This window comes from Zootermopsis nevadensis, unplaced genomic scaffold (genome assembly GCF_977971745.1).
Source record: "Zootermopsis nevadensis isolate Lab colony 2312 unplaced genomic scaffold, Znev_1.0 Znev_ptg000012l, whole genome shotgun sequence".
Taxonomy (NCBI): Eukaryota; Metazoa; Arthropoda; class Insecta; order Blattodea; family Termopsidae; genus Zootermopsis; species Zootermopsis nevadensis.
In genome coordinates this window covers 15,274,176-15,294,651 of record NW_028259144.1, presented here as the reverse complement: position 1 = coordinate 15,294,651, position 20,476 = coordinate 15,274,176, and the positions used below count along the sequence as shown (strand labels likewise).

The 20,476-nt window shown below is 42.3% G+C and overlaps 1 protein-coding gene across 2 annotated transcripts; it reads left to right on the top strand.

Annotated features, from left to right (window-relative positions):
• The first annotated feature begins 7,038 nt into the window (after positions 1-7,038).
• Aasdh (Aminoadipate-semialdehyde dehydrogenase) lies at positions 7,039-20,476 on the top strand. Of its 2 annotated transcripts, none has more exons than XM_022061064.2 (10): positions 7,039-7,375; positions 8,262-8,588; positions 9,598-10,175; positions 11,197-11,285; positions 11,968-12,274; positions 13,448-14,090; positions 15,637-15,785; positions 16,940-17,103; positions 18,442-18,699; positions 19,883-20,476. In XM_022061064.2, the coding sequence occupies exons 1-10, from the start codon at positions 7,122-7,124 to the stop codon at positions 20,342-20,344; spliced, it is 3,231 nt and encodes a 1,076-aa protein (XP_021916756.2). In that variant the 5' UTR covers positions 7,039-7,121; the 3' UTR covers positions 20,345-20,476. The 2 variants fall into 2 exon arrangements, with proteins under 2 accessions (XP_021916756.2, XP_087204235.1); XM_087348109.1 differs by lacking the exon at positions 7,039-7,375 and adding an exon at positions 7,409-7,553.

The following is a 20,476-nucleotide window of genomic DNA, read 5'->3' as shown; positions in this document are numbered from 1 at the left end:
TCAAACCCCGGAGATCCAACCAACCAAATTCCTTTGGACAACTTGCCTGACGGGATGACCTCCCATCAGCAGCAACGGATCCCAGTTTGAATGGTCGAGGCTCCCGCCACGACGTAACCCTGTTAGCGATAGCAAAATTTCCGTTTCTTATATTAAGACTGTTTACCATTTCCAGCAATGCGCCTTGTGCGCAGGAATGGTTTCACCTAGGTAGGGACGATGCTTGCGCTTGCGCAGGCCTCCGCCCTCAGTTAGCTTTTTTGGTTGGTTGGTTGGTTGGGCGAGGAGACGACTCGTGCCGAATGAGGGCTGCCAGAGGTCGCACAAGGGCAACCGAGGGCGACTGATGTTCAGCAGGCCAGCCGAGGCCGTCCCCAAAAGACGGCCAAGTCAGCACAACGAGTGGTTAGACTACTCGGCTACCCTGACTGAGGTTTTCCGTGCTTTCCTCAGTTGTAAGGCGAATGCCAGGGTAACATAATAGGGGCACGGCCAGCCACCCTTCCCCCCGATCATGGAGGCCATCAGCTGAAGTGATCTTCCCCCCATGCCGCAGAGGCCTTCAGCCGAAACGGCCCCTCCCTCTCTGGGTTCATACCCCAGAGACCCAACCAACCAAATTCCTTCGACAACTTGCCTGACGGGATAACCTCCCATCAGCAGCAACAGATCCCAGTTTGAATGGTTGAGGCTCCCGCCACGACGAAACACCGTTAGCGTTAGCAAAATTACCGTTCTTATATTACGACCGTTTACCATTTCCAGCAATGCGTCTTGTGCGCAGGAATGGTTTCACCTAGGTAGGGACGATGCTTGCGCTTGCGCAGGCCTCTGCCCTCAGTTAGCTTCTTTGGTTGCTTGGTTGGTTGGTTGGGCGAGGAGACGGAGTGAGTGGATGCGGCGACAACGGACGAGACCCCCACCGGCACAGCCTGGAGAGAGGTAGGGACGATGCTTGCGCTTGCGCAGGCCTCCGCCCTCAGTTAGCTTTTTGGTTGTGTCCAGTGGGACTCGTGTCGAACGAGGGCTGCCAGAGGTCGCCCAAGGGCAACCGAGGGCGACCGATGTTCAGCAGGCCAGCCGAGGCCGTCCCCAAAAGACGGCCAAGTCGGCACAACGAGTGGTTAGACTACTCGGCTACCCTGACTGAGGTTTTCCGTGCTTTTCCTCAGTTGTAAGGCGAATGCCAGGGTATAACTTAATAGGGGCACGGCCCGCCACCCCCACCCCGATCACGGAGGCCATCAGCTGAAGTGATCTTCCCCCCATGCCGCAGCGGCCTTCAGCCGAAACGGCCCCTCCCTCTCTGGGTTCAAACCCCGGAGATCCAACCAACCAAATTCCTTTGGACAACTTGCCTGACGGGATGACCTCCCATCAGCAGCAACGGATCCCAGTTTGAATGGTCGAGGCTCCCGCCACGACGTAACCCTGTTAGCGATAGCAAAATTTCCGTTTCTTATATTAAGACTGTTTACCATTTCCAGCAATGCGCCTTGTGCGCAGGAATGGTTTCACCTAGGTAGGGACGATGCTTGCGCTTGCGCAGGCCTCCGCCCTCAGTTAGCTTTTTTGGTTGGTTGGTGCCACCGCCATTGTACGGACTGAGCGGCAGACTATCCCCAAGGGCGGCCGTGCCAAGCCCGCTCGTCCTGTGGCGCCGGTGGCAAATCCCACAGCACCTGCTCTCAAGAAGACTGACCCCACCCCACCCAAGGGTCAATCACCGCTCCAGGACATCTCAGATATCCTGGAAACCCTCTCACCACGGGTCTGCATTGAGTTGACACGACGTCTCCTCGCCGCGATCCATTCACTCCCCCCCGGGGGGTCTCGTCCGCGAGCCCTCCTCAAAACCGTTCTCCTCTTCATGGCCGACAATGACTGCACGGCCTAGAGGACACGGTAGCAAGGCCTTGCGGCTGGCTTACTGGAACGCCGACGGTGTCCGCGACAGGAAGCTGGAGCTGGAGCAGTTCCTCGGTGACTACGGAGTCGATGTTTGCCTCCTGAACGAGACGCACCTCACGTCGGGTCGGGCCTTGAGGTTCGCGAACTACGTTTGCCACCGTACGGACCGCCCGACGCTAGGGGGTGGCACAGCGATCCTTGTCCGCAGGGGCATTGATCATTACCCTGTGCCGGTATCGGGTCTACAACAACTAGAAGCAACCGCCATTCACCTGGTACTGGCAACCAGGAAAGTCAAGCTAGTGGCGGCATACCTCGCACCCACCCGGCCATGGATAGAGTCGGACCTGACCGAGTGCTTGAGCGGGGGTTTCCCGGTCCTCTTGGCTGGTGACCTCAACGCGAAACACACGGACTGGAATTCTAGCCTTATCTCTACTAGGGGCTCGCTCCTGCGTGATTACGCCAACAGAAATTCCTGCTTCATCTACGGGCCGGATTCTCCAACCACGGCTCCCTACACACACAACGCCACACCTGACGTCCTTGATATTGTCCTCATCAAGGACTTCGTCCTACCGGTGCACCTGACTGTCTGCCCCGCACTCAGCTCAGATCACCTGCCCGTCCTCGTCGACACCACGTGCCGATCGTCCTTTCAAAACCTGCCTGATCGCCCGGACTTCGCGAGAATGGACTGGGCTGCATTCCAGGCTTGCCTCGAAAGCAGACTACCGGGGAACCCCGTGGTAAACGACGAGGAAGAAATTGACAAGTGCGTCGAGGAGCTGACCAGTGCTATCCTGGAAGCCACAGCAGCGTCCGCTCCCAAGCTTCGACCCCGCATTGACAGGCGACCGCTTCTACCCGCTAGTATTCGAGATGAAATACGCCTGAAGAACCGGCTGAGGAGGCGATGGCAGGTCACAAGAGACCCCGCTCTTAAGACCCAGGTCAATCGACTCCAGAGGTCGGTGACCTATTGGCTCAACGAGTGGAGAAACGAACAGTGGAGCGACACGCTCGAATCCTTGGACTGCGAGGACCAGTCGCTTTGGAAAATGACCAAGCGGGTGATGCGAGTCCCCACTCCGTCGCCCCCCTTCTTAGTGATGGGAGGACTGGCTCTCTCGAACCCCGAGAAGGCAGAAGCCCTAGCCGACAGCCTTGAGGTCCAGTTCCAGCCGGTAGACTACCCGTCGGACCTGACTACAATTGACATGGTTAACGAGGCGATGCGAGCATACGAGTATGCCCCTGTAAATGAACCAAAATTAACCAGTCCATCGGAGGTCGCCCAGGCCATCAAGGGACTCAAGCTTGGCAAGGCTCCGGGCCCCAACGGTATACCGAACAGGGTCCTGAGACATCTCCCACGACGCGCGGTAACCTTTCTCACGAAAGTGTTCAACGCGGTCCTTCGCAGGCAACACTTCCCCTCGGCATGGAAACACGCTCGAGTGGTGTCCATACTGAAGCCGGGGAAGGACCCCACGCTACCTTCTTCCTATAGACCCATCAGTCTTCTCGACACGGTCGGCAAACTCTGCGAGAAAATCCTACTAACGAGGGTCCTACACGAAGTCAGTGAACGCGGGCTGCTGCGCGACGAGCAGTTTGGGTTTCGACCCAGACACAGCACATCGTTACAGCTGGCTCGCCTCGTCGAAAGGGTCAACAGAAACCTTGATGAGAAGCGGCTAACCGGCGCGGTTTTCCTGGACGTGGCCAAAGCCTTCGACACAGTCTGGGTCCAAGGCCTCCTATACAAACTGACCGTCCTCAACTTCCCGTCGTACTTGGTAAAAACCATCTCTTCCTACCTCGCTGACCGGACATTCCAGACATCCTTCCAGTCGGCCACGTCCACACGTCGTACCATGCGGGCTGGAGTTGTGCAGGGCGGAATTCTCTCCCCTGTGCTCTTCAGTCTGTATGTCAACGACATACCCACACCGTCCCGCCACGTCGAGTTAGCACAATACGCGGACGACACGGCTCTAGTAGTCACGTCCCGTAGCCCAACGCTTCTCGTCAGGTATCTGGAGACCTACCTCAGTAGACTTGAGCTCTGGCTCAGGGCCTGGAGGATTGCTATCAACGTCTCGAAGAGCACCGCGGTTCTCTTCATTTCCGCGAGAAGACACATCCAACAGCCCCGAGCAGTGCAGTTCCTCGGACAGCCGATCCAATGGGTCAAAACAGCACAGTATCTGGGGGTCACCCTTGACGCCGGGCTTACTTGGTCGGCGCACGTCAACCAAGTGGGAAAGAAGGCAGCGCAACGATTAGGTGTGCTAGGCCCGCTTATCAATAGGAGAAGTGGCCTGTCAATCAGGAACGGTGTACTACTCTATAAGCAGCTCATCCGTCCCATAATGGATTACGCATGCCCGATCTGGAGGTCAGCTGCCCACAGCCACGTCCAGAAGCTGCAAGTTCTGCAATCCAAGTGTCTTCGAATTGTTACTAACGCGCCCTGGTACGTTAGTAACAGGCAAATACATGAGGATCTGGGGGTCCCTTTCTTTGCCGACCACATCAGAGCACTAACTGAGAGGTTTGACTCGAGGTTAGCTGGTGTGGGGAACCCCTTAGTTCGGCAACTCGGAAGACACTCGTGCCGAATGAGGGCTGCCAGAGTTCACCCAAGGGCAACCGAGGGCGACTGATGTTCAGCAGGCCAGCCGAAGCCATCCCCAAAAGACGGCCAAGTCAGCACAACGAGTGGTTAGACTACTCGGCTACCCTGACTGAGGTTTTTCGTGCTTTCCTCAGTTGTAAGGCGAATGCCAGGGTATAACTTAATAGGGGCACGGCCCGCCACCCTTCCCCCCGATCATGGAGGCCATCAGCTGAAGTGATCTTCCCCCCATGCCGCAGAGGCCTTCAGCCGAAACGGCCCCTACCTCTCTGGGTTCATACCCCAGAGACCCAACCAACCAAATTCCTTCGACAACTTGCCTGACAGGATAACCTCCCATCAGCAGCAACAAATCCCAGTTTGAATGGTCGAGGCTCCCGCCACGACGAAACCCCGTTAGCGTTAGCAAAATTTCCGTTCTTATATTACGACCGTTTACCATTTCCAGCAATGCGTCTTGTGCGCAGGAATGGTTTCACCTAGGTAGGGACGATGCTTGCGCTTGCGCAGGCCTCTGCCCTCAGTTAGCTTCTTTGGTTGGTTGGTTCCACCGCCGCAGCCGTGTCTCGAACTCGCGCCGCGTGGCCTCTAACTTTTGTCCGAGATCGTCGGTGATCCTTTCCTCTAATTCCACCTGACTGCACCTCAGGGCGCTTATTTCTTTCGAAAACTGTGCGCCTAGATTTTCTTGTAGCTGTTTCTGGCTGGCATCCATCTTGTCTTCAAGATTGTCCTGAAGCTGTTGCTGGATGCATGTAAACTGGTCTCGTAGCTGTTTCTGGCTGTCCTGAAGCTGTCTCTGGCTGGCATCCATCTTGTCTTCAAGATTGTCCTGCAGGTGTTGGTGGTCGTTGCTCAGCCTCTGCAATCTCCCCAGTATTTCTTGCACTGCACACTCCATGGTTGACAATCCCACTTCTGACACCAATGTAGCGTGGGACGGTATACAACCTTGATTGTCAACCCTTGATTTCTTGTAGCTTGTTTCTGGCTTTGCTACAGGCTGCTGATTTTTGTCATCCTTCATTGCCTTCAGCTTCTCAATTAGTTGTGTTGCAGCAAAGTTTTCTGCTTGCAGCTGCTTGATTTGCTCCGCCTGCAAATTTCTTTCCTTCCTTAGGTATATGTACACACACACAGTAGATTCCAGTTAATCGGGGCAGCCGTTTATTTGGGACAAATCTTAAAGAATGGTATGTATGAATGTGTTAAATCATGCAGCAAGATCAATATTGGAAATTAATTTGTCTTTATCTACAGGTAATAAAACTGTATTCAGTTTTTGTTTTATGAATTGGGTTTTACCAATCAATTACAAGCAATAAAATGTCAAAGAATATTGGCAGATGACTTTGGTATGTATTATTTATGTTTATAAATACACTGTAAGCAGGTATTTATCTTATTTTGTTGTGATTTATTGTTCATTGGCATCCTTGTTTAAAAGTCCCTTTTTTAATCTGACTATATGCAAGTAATTTTATTTGCAAAAATAATGTACTTCTGAAGACTTCTTGTTTTGTAAAGTTTATCAGTTACTTATACAAAATATGAGTTGGTATGTTATGCCTTGAAAGGTCTGTTTTTAAGATGTGGCATCTCTAATAAGATAAGTTACTTGTATCCAGTTTTGTAAATATGTTCCGCGCCGTAGCCGCGCGGTCTGAGGCATCGTGCTTCGGACCGGCGATACGGAATGCGCGCTGGTTCGAGTCTCGGGGGAGAAGAAAATTTCTCATGAGCTTTCGACCAGTGTATGGGACCGGTGCCAACCCAGCATCGTGAGGAAATTGGGGAGCTACAATGAGTAGCGTAATCCGGTCATGGAAACTAGCAATGGCTGGGGGTTCGTCGTGCTGACCACACGTCACTCTGTATCTGGTTGGATGATCGTTCACCTCTGCTTAGGCATGTGAACGTGAGGCCAGCAGTCAAACTAGTCGGCTTTGGCTCTCTGGAGCTGTTACGCCACGGATTTTGAAAATATAGTCACAGTGCTTTTGATGTAGAAAAAAAGTGGTACTCAGAGGGTATGTGTGACTATTTTAACATACTTTGATTATTTTTTATGTAATGAAGAGAAGGTACTGGTTCTATGTACTACACAAAAACTATAATGGATTCTATATTGCGTAAGTATATACCAATGATATTGTATTACAGTGATCTGTGAATTTTCGAGCCTTCAATGTATGTGGCATGCACTATATTCACTTCGTGCAAGTTTTGGTTGTTCCTTATAATCAGACATACTGTGTTATATGATTTAGATACTTTTATTGTTAATTATATTTTGCTTTAAATTAGGATGCTCCAGCTGACCAGTACTGAATCGAGCAACTGCGACTTCCAAAGCAAGAAGTCCTTCGTGTTCTTAGATTTATAGTAGGCAACCATTTTACCGAGTGAACATCACTATTGTTACCCCTGCCGCTTCGGCGTAGTGTATTGTTCTATTAATGATAGATGGTAGCACAAGAGGCATGACTTCACATTACCAACAAGTAGCATTGAAATACACATGTAAAGTACATGAGCTCCGCACTGATAATATGAAGTAGGGTGTATGAACAGAGAAGAAAGAAATTTTGAGATGAAGTCTGTAACTTTGTATGATTTATTCGAATGCGCAGTAAAAAAGTATTCCACCAACCCTGCTGTTTGTTTTAAAACTGCATCTTGCACAACAATTGCTTCATATGAAGATGTGTTTAGCGAATGTGAGAAAGTTTATGAAACTCTGAAAGAGTTTCGTGTTACGTGTATGTTTGTTGGTGTCTGTATGGACCAGACTTTTTGTCTGCCGACTGTGTTTCTTGGGTAATTGGCTGTTGATTTGTTGAACATTAAACCGTAAGTCGTAGCTGTTGGTCCACAGGCTAGCAGTATGAAAATGGGTGTCTGCCTGAGGCAGCAGGTACTTGAGAAAAGTCGGTACACTTCTAACATACTACACGACGCTACAACCAAAAATACACTCATCTGCATAGTCGCTGCCGTAAGAACCTTATATCCTTAGAGTACCACGAATTCGTTGTTAAATGTCGTAGGTCGGAAGTATAATAAATTTTGCTAGCAATTACTAGTTTTTCAAGATTAGTACTTTTTTGAATGTTATTCAACATTATTCTCAGCTAATCAGTTACGAAATCACAATTTAAAAATGTCATATTTGAAGACATGTTTAAAGAGTGACGTGCAGAAGTCCAAATCAACACCTTATAGTGCAAAGATTAACCTGCATAAATATAACAAAATATAATGCACTACTTTCTTTAATTTAGAAAACATATCAGTCTTATTTCTGTTTAACACAATGCTGAATTGCAGGGAAATGTGTGGTTCTGCCTTCCATTCATAATACAGAATTATTATGCATTTTATATTTTAGATGAGTGACAGGAAGATTTAGATGATTATATAATCTTAGAATGAAAACATCTACCATGTCATGCTACCTGTGTGAGAGGAAGAATTAATGCATATGAAATATCTAACTATAGGGAACACAAGAAGTGGTTAGGAGATGTCAGTTATTAATTGGGTCCTTCTCTGAGTAGCAGTTTGTTATTTACAGTGTTATTTTTCTGCGTAAAGAGATGTGTGTCCTGTGTTAAAAATAATATCTAAATGGACTACACAGCAAATGGGATGGACATTTATTGTGTACTTGTAATGTAATATCACCCTTACTTTCTGCCTGTAGGATACTCCGTAATGGCTCAGCATTTACATATTTGAATCCAGAATATCAAAATAGAAATGTAGATATTCTGAGAGACTTGAACATTCGTTGGATCTTTTCTGAATCAGATGTACATAGTTGTTGGACATTTCGCAAATATATCTCAATTCATGGATGTACCATTGTGCTTTGGGAAAATAATGTAGAAACTTCATCATCTGTAGAAGATGGATGTAACCAAGATGAGTGGAGAATGGCATACACAATCCAGACATCAGGAACAACTGGACACCCAAAGATAGTTAGAGTACCTCACAGGTGCATTGTGCCCAACATCCAGAGTCTTCAGTAAGTCAGAATTTCAGAAATATGGCTTTATAAACCATAACCATAGTTGACTGGCGGAGGGGGAGTGTATGTGAAATATTTATTTTATCCACTGCCAATGTAGTATGTGTTGTTCACTGAATAAGTGAGTGAATCAGTGCACCCAACATACTGCATGGGCAGTGGATAAGGGTGTATGAATCGGGAATCATAATGGTTAAGCATGATGGTATGCACACTAAAGAAATTTGTAGACTGGGTATGGACAGGTTGTGGTAAGATTTACAATTGTGAATGAAGCTTACAGCCTGATGTAACATATATAAAGGATGCAGTTGAGTGCACAATATATTTTTAATTTAATTTCCTAAAGGAAATGTTAACATTTTAAACAAATGGCATAGTGACTTATAAGGATTTTATTATCAAGTGGCAGTGTTAACTGTATATTCGTGGCTGAATTTTTTAAAAATTTTATTGTGTTTAAAAATGTGTTTTGAACCTAATATGTGCCAAACCACAGATGATGGTCCAAACGGAGCCAAAACACATTTGGTGATATACTGTGAATGACTGTAATCTTGAGACTTTCAAGGAATGCAGGAAGTCCAAAGCATTAAGATGCTGACGCTATTTTTCCTCCTTCATCCCACTTCCTCACCCCGCCAGTCTCAAGATTACAGTCGCGAACTATAAGTAAAACCAGAGTTGTTGATAAAAGTGTTTGATGTGTAATTTTAGCTAATTTGCTTAATGTCTTTCCTCCAAAATGAAATCTTACGTATGATACTGCAGCCAATAATTTACTGTAAAACTCTTTTTTCGATGTTGGTCTTTTGGGTTAACACCATGTGGACTTGTACATAGACACCAGTGTTTTGGAGGAACATGCTATACTGTCTCTGTCTCCAAAACATTGATATCTACCCACAAATCCACACAGCATTACAACTGAGAGGACCAACTTCAACATCTTCTTTCCCATGAGAATATCAGATCTCACATTGTGTCCTGTGATGTTATTTTTCAGGTCTGTTTTGTCTGTTAAGTCAAGTGATGTGGTATTTCTTGCTTCACCCTTCACATTTGACCCAAGTGTTGTTGAACTTTTTCTGGCTTTGTCTACTGGAGCGTTGCTTCTTATAGTGACTCACACTTTGAAGTCATCACCACATCTGCTGTTAAAGGTATTATTTTCTGACACCAAACATGGAGTAACAGTTCTTGAAGCAACTCCATCATTTGTTATGCGATGGTCCATGGAAGAGATACAAAGCACACTTCTTTGTAAGAAATCTTCATTGCGTGTTTTAGTGCTTGGTGGTGAATCATGCCCTTCAAAGCAGGTGTTAAGACAGTGGAAGTCAAAAGAAAATAATACAGAGATCTTTAATATCTATGGAATTACTGAAGTGTCATGCTGGGCAACAGTTCACAAAGTAGTGTTTCAGGATGAAGCACAGTCATTTGATCATAATATCCGTGAGAGACAAGTTTCAAACCAGCAGAATGCCGTACCACTAGGGAATGCATTGTCTCATACTTTACTTAAAGTCAAGGATAATTTAGGTGAAGAAATCTTCAATGGAGAAGGGGAATTGTACATAGGTGAGTGTATTCTTTGTTCATTCAATTTATTCTGACTGCTGTATCTACAACTGAGAAGTGGTAAGGCTGAATAAGATTGGTAGGATGGTTACTAATTAAATCAGGAGGCAGGTGTGAGAGTCATCCACTTTTTACATTTGTTTACTTTCCTTTGCACTAGGTGAAATGCCTGATATATACAGTTATGAATGAACTTCTTTTGATGGGATTAACAGCAATTTGTAAATACTTTGCTACAATTCTGTATTTTTCTGAAAACAAGGTCATTCTCAAATGAAGATAGCAAATGTATTTTCACCATTTGAAGATGTTTATGGTAATTCATGCACTGTTTGCTGGATTTCAGTTTAAAATATTAATTATTTTTGTGCATCTCTGGATTCTTACATAGTGTTAATATAATCAACATAGTTTAGTTGTTACAATTACTGGAAACATGCTCTGAGAGCAGTGGTGACTTCCGTGACATTTCTGATTTTGTTTTGTACAGTGAAATTTGTAGTAATGTTTGTCATGTTGCTCTTTCATTATGGAACTGCATCTTTATCATAATTTGGCTGCCAAAATCTGTTTAAAATCAAATATTTCATTGGTATTCAACTTGAGTCCATTCTTTATAAAAGCAGTGGATGCTTATGTATAAGGTTTTCATATCTTTGCTGTGGACTGTACTCTCACTGTCACCATAGCTGGCTGCTGGTACCAAGTGGTAACCCGCCCTCGCTTCAGCTTCATGTTTGTGTCCTGCATAATCTCAATCCTGTAATGCAATTAACTCTGCAGGAATATGTTTAAGATTTTCAGCAAAAGAACATTAAGGCCAGCTAGGCATGAAAATAGTAAAGAATATGTTCAGAAAACATGAGCACTCTAGTGGAATACACCTCTCCTCTTGTTTAGCTTTAGAAAATACTGCATAGTTTTGTCATTAGCCTTAAGAATACAAATTTTATATTTCATACTTAAAAAATTATGAAATATGACAGTAAAGTGAAGCATTAATCTGTTATTTCTTTTCAAGGTAGCGTGGAAAGAGTTTGTCTTACTGACAATGAAATTGTGCAAAACTTGCATTTTCCACTTTACAGAGCAACTGGAGATATTGTGAAAGTAAGTATACAGGCTATGTGCCCCACAGTTTTCTTTAAATAATTGTTATGATTCAATTTTGTACTGCTTGTGGTTCAGTAGATGATATGTTGAAGATTTTTTAAACTTTATAGTCAACTTTCACACTGCAGAATATTGAGTTCACAGGAACTAACTAATACATGGAGAAAATGAAAAGTGACATAGATAATTTTAATTGGAAAACCTGAAGAAAAGGGACTGCTTGGGAGGCATAGGCATAAAAGGCAAGATAATATTATAATTGATTTTGAAGAAATAGGGTGCAAGGGTGTGGGCTGGAATCAACTGTCTTGGGATAGGGTTCAATGATGGGCTGTTTTGAACTAATATACCTTTGGGTTCCATAGAAAATGGGAAATCTTTTGGCTAGCTGAACAACTGCCAGTTTCACAAGAAGGACTGAGATCCATGATGTTTGTTCGTTATTTATAATGCAGAGATTATGTTGAACAAACAGTGAAGAATCTCATAATAGTCATTTCCAACTAAATCTGACCCAGGCAGATAACCTCTGTACATACTGCCTTAATTTTAAGATATTAACTCAGTCCAAGTCTGATAATGCAGTTACAGCAATAGTTTGGACATGTTGGTTTTCATGTATGAAAAATGTGGTATGTTAAGTAGAATATTATAATTAACTTGATATTGAATATTGTAGGTTGATGGTTGCAGCAGGAGACTGTTTTATGTTGGGCGTAAGGACAATATTATTAAGAGGTTTGGTCATAAAGTGAGCATGGATAATGTACAGCAAGTTGCATCTGCTAATGGGTCCATAGAACAGAGTTGCTGTGTGTGGGAAGAACATATTAAGAAGCTTGGATTATTTGTAAAGTTAGAGGAAAGCAAGGCAGATGACCAGCATTTCCTCAGAGCATTGAAGTTTTATTTAATGAAACATCTGCATCCATCTTCCATTCCAGATGTGATCATGAAGCTGAAATGTTTTCCACTTTCTCATCATGGTGAGTTACATTTATATCAGTCAGTCTGATTGACATGTCACAGCATTTATCAGAGTTGCACAGATACCAGATACTTTTCACTTCTTTGGTGTTACAGCCTGATTCAGGGCAGTGTTATTAATATAAGTGGTAGATTAGGTCAACTGAAGTTCACCGTCATCGTAGCACAATGGATTACTATATGCACATATGAACAGGATTTGAACCCGCAGTCTCGATTACTGAATGGACTGTGTCTGTTCTCGCTTTGTCTTAGGTTTTCACAGCTGGAACTCAGTGTACAACTTTGATTTTTGGGTGTGAGTCATATCAGATGTTGATTATTAGCCAGTGTTTTGGCAAACATTGCATTTGCCATCTTCAGGGTGAATGTGTAGTTCAGTGAGCTCTGAAAGCATCATAAAAGGCAGGTAGTAAGTGGTGGCCACCTACCGTGTGCCATATATAAGGCTTTCAGAACTCATTATTTTATGTGGCTCACACCTGCAAGCTGAAGTTATATATTCTCATCTTACACTATTTGGCTGTTGCCAGTTCAGCAGGTATTTGCTGATTCTAATGAGATTACATTCATGTAAACTTGAAGTCCCCATCTATTTCTATGTGTCATTGTGCCTACATAAATAGCAAGATATTTTCCCTGAAATAAATACGAGTTATAGATCATTGCCCTATGCATAATTTATATGTATGCAATATTTATGTGATATTCCAATGTTTTGCATGGTGGTCTATTTTGAGGAGTTTAATGGTGTTTTCATGTGAACTTATTGTAAATTAGGGACTAATGGATCAGAACAGATAAGTGAATATCTGTGACAATTTTTAGTCCAGACCTTCCACACAAAAATATAAATTTATTGTGTTCTTTGCACAAAAGGGGATGTGACCATGTTTGGATGTTTCATGTCTAAAATTGTTAAGTGGATAGCAGTGACATTTGGTTACAGAAGCTGTACACTAGATGTTAGATTTTATTTCTGTTTGTCATTAGCCAAATATGAAGTAGCCAGTGTAATACTATGACTGCAGACCTGATACTTTTCCAATGCATTATGAAAGGTTAAACAGTTTCTCATGCAGATTTTGTATTATCTTGCCCATTGTCTGTGACAACCTTTCTTCCTTCATTGTTATTATTCTTATCTTAGTGTGTTTCTTGTCTTTCTGCAGGGAAGCTAGATCATTGCAAGCTGAAGTGCTTATTAAAAGACCAAGTTCAGAAAGACGTGACAAGACTGAGTAGACTGGAAGATGTTTGTCAAGTGTTTGCATCATTGTGGTCATATCATCTTTGTATGGAATCATATCCAAATCCACATGATAATTTTTTACGAGCTGGAGGAAATTCATTTCTTGCATTGCAGCTTGTGTCTGAACTGGAAGAAGTTTCAGGTTCATCTGCACCTACCAGTCTTGTTGGATCACTTCTTGGGGGCTCCACATTTGAAGAGTGTTGTGCATATTTGAGTTCTCCATGTCAGAGGGAATTAGGAAGAAGTTCTGTCGTCGCATCAAAACAGCATCTCGAAGAATACAAATACAGAAAGAGGTTAAGCAATTTTGAGAGCTGTGACTCAGTGAAATGTTTAAAGTTTGAACAAGTTGAAATTAGTGCCATTGGAAGTACTGAGATGGAAGACTTCAATAAAAATGCTGTGCTTGTCTCAGGGTGTCGAGGTAAAACTGAAGGATTTGGAACATGGACAGAGGCTTGTGTCTTTCATACCCATAACAACATTCAGCTTGAAGTGAGATGGAAGTACAACCTAGGAAAATGTGTGGATGCATCCCCACGTTTCCTTAAATACAAAAGGTATGATTCTGTTTGTTGGTTCACATTGTGTTCATTACATCACATGGTCCATTTGTTTACAATTTAGAACAATGTATTTTTGATTGTCAGGGTGAATGCAAGCAGAAAAATATAAGCAATTGGGAAGCATGGATAATCTGAAATATTATATTTTTAACTTATACACATAGCACCATGAGCTACTTATATAATGCTGCATTTGTAATGTGAGTAATTATAGGTACAATAGTAGCACATTATGTCATAGGTGGGTTGCAGTACATTGCTTCAGTCTTTCCTTCCTGCCTGACTTGTCTATTCTTCTATTACATTTTGTATCAGTTTGTTAAGTATGAATTATAACTTAATGCAGATGCACAATGAAAAGATAGGAAAGAGGTGAGAGTATGTGTAGTTTGCATGTCCTGTATTAATTTCACTGTGTGACATGTCTGTGGCATTTGCAAGTGATACCACATAAATTTCACCATAGCGAGACAGTAATAAACAGGTCTTCTGCTCTTTTCAACTTTGTCATGTGGGAACTGTTAAGCTATTAAAATAATTTTTTTTGTGTGGTGTGTCTTTATGTAAAATTTGAGGTTTTCACAGCAGTGAGTATGAAGATTTCTGTGCAGACTGGTCGATGTTAACCAACGTTTCAGAGGTCATACTGCCTCCGTCATCAGGGCGATGAATAAGCCAATAGGATGTGTGAGGCTAGGTTTATAAGTGCCAGAATGTGAATGGTGTAGCCTGCCCAGAGCCAATGGGAGCAGGCGTGGGAGTGGACCAATAGGAGTGCGTGGGCGTGTGTGACAGAGGGAGAGAAAGTAGAGAGGGAAAGGTGGAGTTTGGTTGAATGGATCAGGGCCCTGAAAAGGGCCATGTTAGTCGTCTGGTTGTTTCTGGCGGTGCACTCTTGCTCGCTCTCGGAGTCCTCGAAGAGTGTGAATAAGAGGCTTCCAGGACCGGCTCAGGTGAAGTCCATCCTCCCTCAATAAAATTTTCTCGGATGTTCAGCCGAGAAAATTTTATTGAGTCGTATTACCTGTGTTATATTCTGCAAAAAGTCATCTTAAAAGAGGTTGCACCATGCAAAATTGCACAGTCACCATTATTATTAATTATAAGGTGGTGTGCCCTCTGTTGACAATACTTTTATACCAAATTTAATGAATATTTATCAGTTCAAAAGTTATTTGAGATATTAGCACATGCTTATGATGATACCACAAGCCATCTAAAATAAGGAATGTAGGCTAAAAGATCTTTAAATTGTGTAGATTTTAATAACTGTGAATACAGAGGTGACCTTTTATCATTCTGCAAATTTCAGCTGTGTAGTTATCCATAATTTTACAGTTTGTGTGTGCAAATGGTCCTCATAGTTTGCTGTGTAATTTCTCTTAGTCTATCCAAGCAAAGAGATATTATATTGTTAAAAGCTCATTGTGGCTTCTCTTCAGTTTATCAAGGCATAATCATTTTTGACTTTATTTATAGGTAAATAACATGTTCATTTGATACATTGTCATTCAGTAACCAAGCACCATTGTCCTTGCAGTGGTGATGAGAGAGTACTAACTGGATCCCACTCACATGTATTTGCCATCGTTGACAGCAGAACAGCAGAATTGATTGCAGAGTGCAACTTGATGGACCGAATTGAGTCTTCTTTGTGTGCCTCTCCTTGTGGGAAGTTTGGAATTGTAGGTAAGTATGTAATTTATGTGCACAGTGTAGAGGCCCTCTTTCTGTTATGGTTTGCGAAATACGGATACTTAACATATCCTTCATGGCAAGACAAAAGAGGTAAGAAGAAAATGTTGATTTTAACTTAACAGGGTACTTCAGAACTAAGTGCAGAAGAAATTTATTTTTATGTTGTAGGTCACAGACAAAAAGTGGAAAGAAAAGTGAAGATGCCTGTCTTCTGGGTTGCAGAGCTGTGTAATCTGGTAGAAGTTTACCAACGAGGTCATGGCTGCCTTCATCATCAGGGTGATGATGATGGAGGCAGCAGTGACCTTTAATAGGTCGGTGAACTTCTACCAACTACATGGCACTACAACCCAGAAGACATCCGTCTTTGCACTCACCACCATGACAACCTCAAATACTACTTGGAAAAAAAAAAGTTTATATATTCATGAATACAAAGTTTTAAACATTTTTTACCATGTATAGAAACTAGCAGGTATGATTTACATTTCCTGTGGATTACCTTGTGAAAAATGAAAAATAAGGGACGTTTAAAAAGAAGCGCGTCACCCTCGGTGGACTAGTGGTTAGCATGCTTGCCACTGGACCCAAGGTTCGCGGGTTCAAACCCGGCCGAGGTCGATGGATTTTCAAGGGTGATAAAAATCTGTAGCACAACTTCCTTCGGAGGGGAAGTAAAGCTGGCGGTCCCATGTCGTAGATTTACGGCATGTAAAAAACCTTACGAGCATGAACGAGATGTTACGTTAGTAAAATTCAGTGGCCATTTCTCACCCAAGTCTCTCCTGATTCTCTACTAGATGGCTCTAGCAGACAAATCAGGATTGAATAGAAATTGTGCAGAGGCAGTGGGCTTGTCACTCATTACTCATAAGTGCACACTACAATGACATAGAAACCTCCCATATGGGAGGAGGCTAAGGCTTGACTTTAGGTTGTTGCACCATAGAAGAAGAAGAAAATGAAGCACAAGTATTTATTTTCCCACAGAAGGAAGGTTTTGACTTGGTGTGCCTATGGTGAACACTCTTGTTTTTACCATATTCTTAGTAATGGTGGCAATGGAACGTACAATGTACTGGCCTTCTAAAATTTAAATTTCTTTGTGTATGTCTGAATAATGGTGTGAGTGTGTGTCATTGCAGGCAGCTACAATGGATGTGTATACTGCATTGACTTACATACTGGTGTTACTAAGTGGAGTTTTCATACAAAAGGGCTGGTGAAGAGTTCTGCAGCACTTTGTTTGAATGGTTCTGCAGTTGTAGTGGGATCATATGACCAGTTTCTGTATTGCATTAATATTTTGGTATGTTGGTTACTTTGATGTCTTGAGGATTTATTATATATAGCCAAACTTATGTGATTTGGGCATGCATGCAGTCTAGAAAGAGAAACCTAGTTTAAATCTCTCAGTCTCTACCTTTATGTTTTCACAAGTAATAAAAGCTGCTTATAGCACTTTTTTATTTTATTAAGTGAAGGATTACATTCAGTCACTGTAAAAACTTCAACTCTTACACTGTCCTTTACTTTGTGTGTTTTTTTGTAAGCATTCTGCAGACATGGTTAAGATGTAACATAGATTGTGTATACGCCCAGTAAATAACAAAATTCCAGCGTGCACACTGGACTCAGGTGTGACACCGATCACACATGGAATATGCTACTACCTCCAGTCCTGCTGATAAAACATACAAAAAACATGGATCTGTTCCATAATTTTTAATTATCGTAGTTGTTAGGATGTTACTAGACCGCAGTAGACATGAATCTATGAGCCATGTAACAACAAACTTGTACTCTTGATGTTCACAGTGTACAGTATTATCAGCTCTTGTAATAACTTTGCCTTTAAGAAATGTGCATAATATAGTTTTCATTGTAAGTTTGCACCTCTAGTTAATAGTGTGCGGTTTGGAATTTGCCATATATCTTAATTTGTTTTATGGTAACCAGCTCTCTGGCCTTACAGTCCACGATTTGCTGTCTTGTGATAATGTTGCTTGGCTGCTGTATAAAGTTCCAAGATATGGCATGATGTTCATACTGAGTTTCATGAGAAAATTAGTGTCTGTAATAACTATGACTGATTGCAGAAACTGAAAGTTCAACACTGGCAAAACCCGCACCCGCCACTGTACATGAATTTGAACCCAAAGAATCGTCCAATTCTGTGGCATTTGTAAAAGTTCTATGAACACTTTATGGTAAAGGATCGTTTCCCCTGTGCTGAACCCCCCAGGCTATGAAGCCATTCTTTGTTGACTGTCCTTAGCTGCTTATTCAGTATACTTGCAGTTAACCTTAATTTATAGTGGTTGTCTCTAAAATTTAGGAACTACCATGTTGTGGTAACAAGAGATCCACATATCCTAGAGTGTTTTAACTCCATGTAGCAGAATCATTTAGTCAAGAAATTATCTGAGTTTTTCCAGATAAAATTCATCTGTAGTACTAATTTATTTAATTTAATTATGCCATATGGTTGCCTGTTTCTTTGGAATCATAAGAAATTCTTACAAATCTGGTTTCCATCTACAGTGGTATATTTTTGGAGGTATGAGGTACTGCATTGAAAGAGAACTTTTATTAAATTGGGTAATATTAGTACAGTATACAAATATGATATTTGTCTTCCGTGCAGGATGGCCACTTGATTTGGTCAGTAGAACTTGGAGCTGGCAGTATCTATTCTTCTCCCTGTGTTGCCAGAGCTGTATTTGCAGCTGCATTGGATGGTACATGTTCTTCTCTTGCTGAGAACGATGGTCACCTCCTTTGGAAGTGTAAATTCAACAGTCCAGTGTTTTCATCACCGGCAGTGATACAAGATGAAAGTGCAGTTCTTTTTGCTGAAGTTTCAGGAATAATCCATTGTTTATCAGTAGAAGAAGGGAAAGAGGTATGACTCTGAGTGTCAGTACAAATTCTTGTTGTGATATAAACCATGTCAAAAAGGGATCTTGGACAATTCAATTACAGATTATTGTAAAACAGCTCCATTATCATATAACCCTATTTCCTTCAGTGAAGAAATGTTAGTTGACTGTGCATTAGCCAGTATTCATCAGAATACAGCAAATTCCCAGTTATTCATGTGTGGATTATCTGAGCATGACTTAACAAATTCTTTTACATAAATGCAAACATGTCTGAACTAGGCCTTCAGCATGTTTCTGTGCCTGCTTTGGAGCAAAGAGGGTTGGTTTTTGAAGGGTCTACAGAAGGTATGGTAAAAAAATACCTTTTTAAGTGTTTACTGTCAGTATCAGTGTTGGAATGGGAGATATGTTCCAGTGGTCATGGTAGAGGTGTGTGTGGTCCTATAGTCATTATATTGTACTGTGCATCAGCTACACTTGGGGATCCTTAGTAAAATTGCTACAAATCATTAGGAAATTGTACTGAGAGTAAAGCAAAAGCTCAAGTTAATTGAAAAATTTGAGAACAGAATTTGCGACAGAATTAGCCAAAGATTATGGTATAGAGATTGAGTGAGTGTGCCCATGAAATGGTGCTATCAGGCTGATTTTTTCAGAGCTCTTGCCATTTAAGACAACAACATAACAAGGTTATGGAAAAAAATAGTGTTGAATGCTGTACACCATCTATGCTATATGCAGCATATCTCAGGTATGGTCTTGCATGAATCCAGTAGTGCTGGTTTGATCATGGAGGAAACTTCTTCGAGATCTAGATGGTGATCTATGAGGTTCTTTTAATGAAGAAATCAGCAAGTCTGAAATTCTCAACTTGTCTTAATATTATTCACTCATCTAACCCTGAGTTTTCCAGTCTGTTCTTTCAGGTTCTCCAACTGAAATTTTTAATACATTCTTCTGATCACCAATGTATGACTTCTAAATTTTAGAATTAAATAATTCCTTTAATAAAATCTTCTTGGGCAATCAGCCGCGTTAGCTGGTTCATATCAGAACCCTAAAGATGGGGACAGAGTTTGTTCCCAAAACATTGGTGTACTACGGTAACCAGCTAACGCGGCTGATTGCCTGAGAAGATTTCATTAATTGTACTCGCCACGAAAGTCTCAAATCCTATAAATAATTCCTGTTTTTCCTTTACAGCTGTGGAATTTTCAAGCAGATGGAAATATTTTCTCTTCATTTTGCACTCAACCTTCAAAAGCTGAGAAAAATACAGACCTGATCCTGTTTGGGTGCCATGATAAGAAGATATATTGCTTGGAAAGCTCAGCTGATTTAGTTTTACTGAGGTGGATTTGTGAACTAGATTCATCAGTATTCTCAACACCATTTTTGTTTCCTGTTGTGATATGTTCTGAAGATAATAAAGTTGATAGAATTACATTACAAACATGTGACAGTGAGAAATTGACTGTAAAATATTTGGCCACAGCTGTATCAACGAAAGGAAAAGTCTTTGTTTTTGATTTAGATTTTGGTGAAGTGAAGTGTTCGTATCAGCTGCCTGGTGAGGTGTTCTCATCTCCTGTAGTAAATGGAAATTATGTATATGTTGGATGCAGGGACAATCACGTCTACTCCTTAGCTATGATACTGGCCTAAATATGTAATGGAAGCATCATATTTCATTATTGTATTGTTCTTGTCATATACCCATGCAGATACATGTATATGTATGTACATTGCGATCAAACAAGGATTCTAAATAATTAATAAATTGCATTTGATAGACGA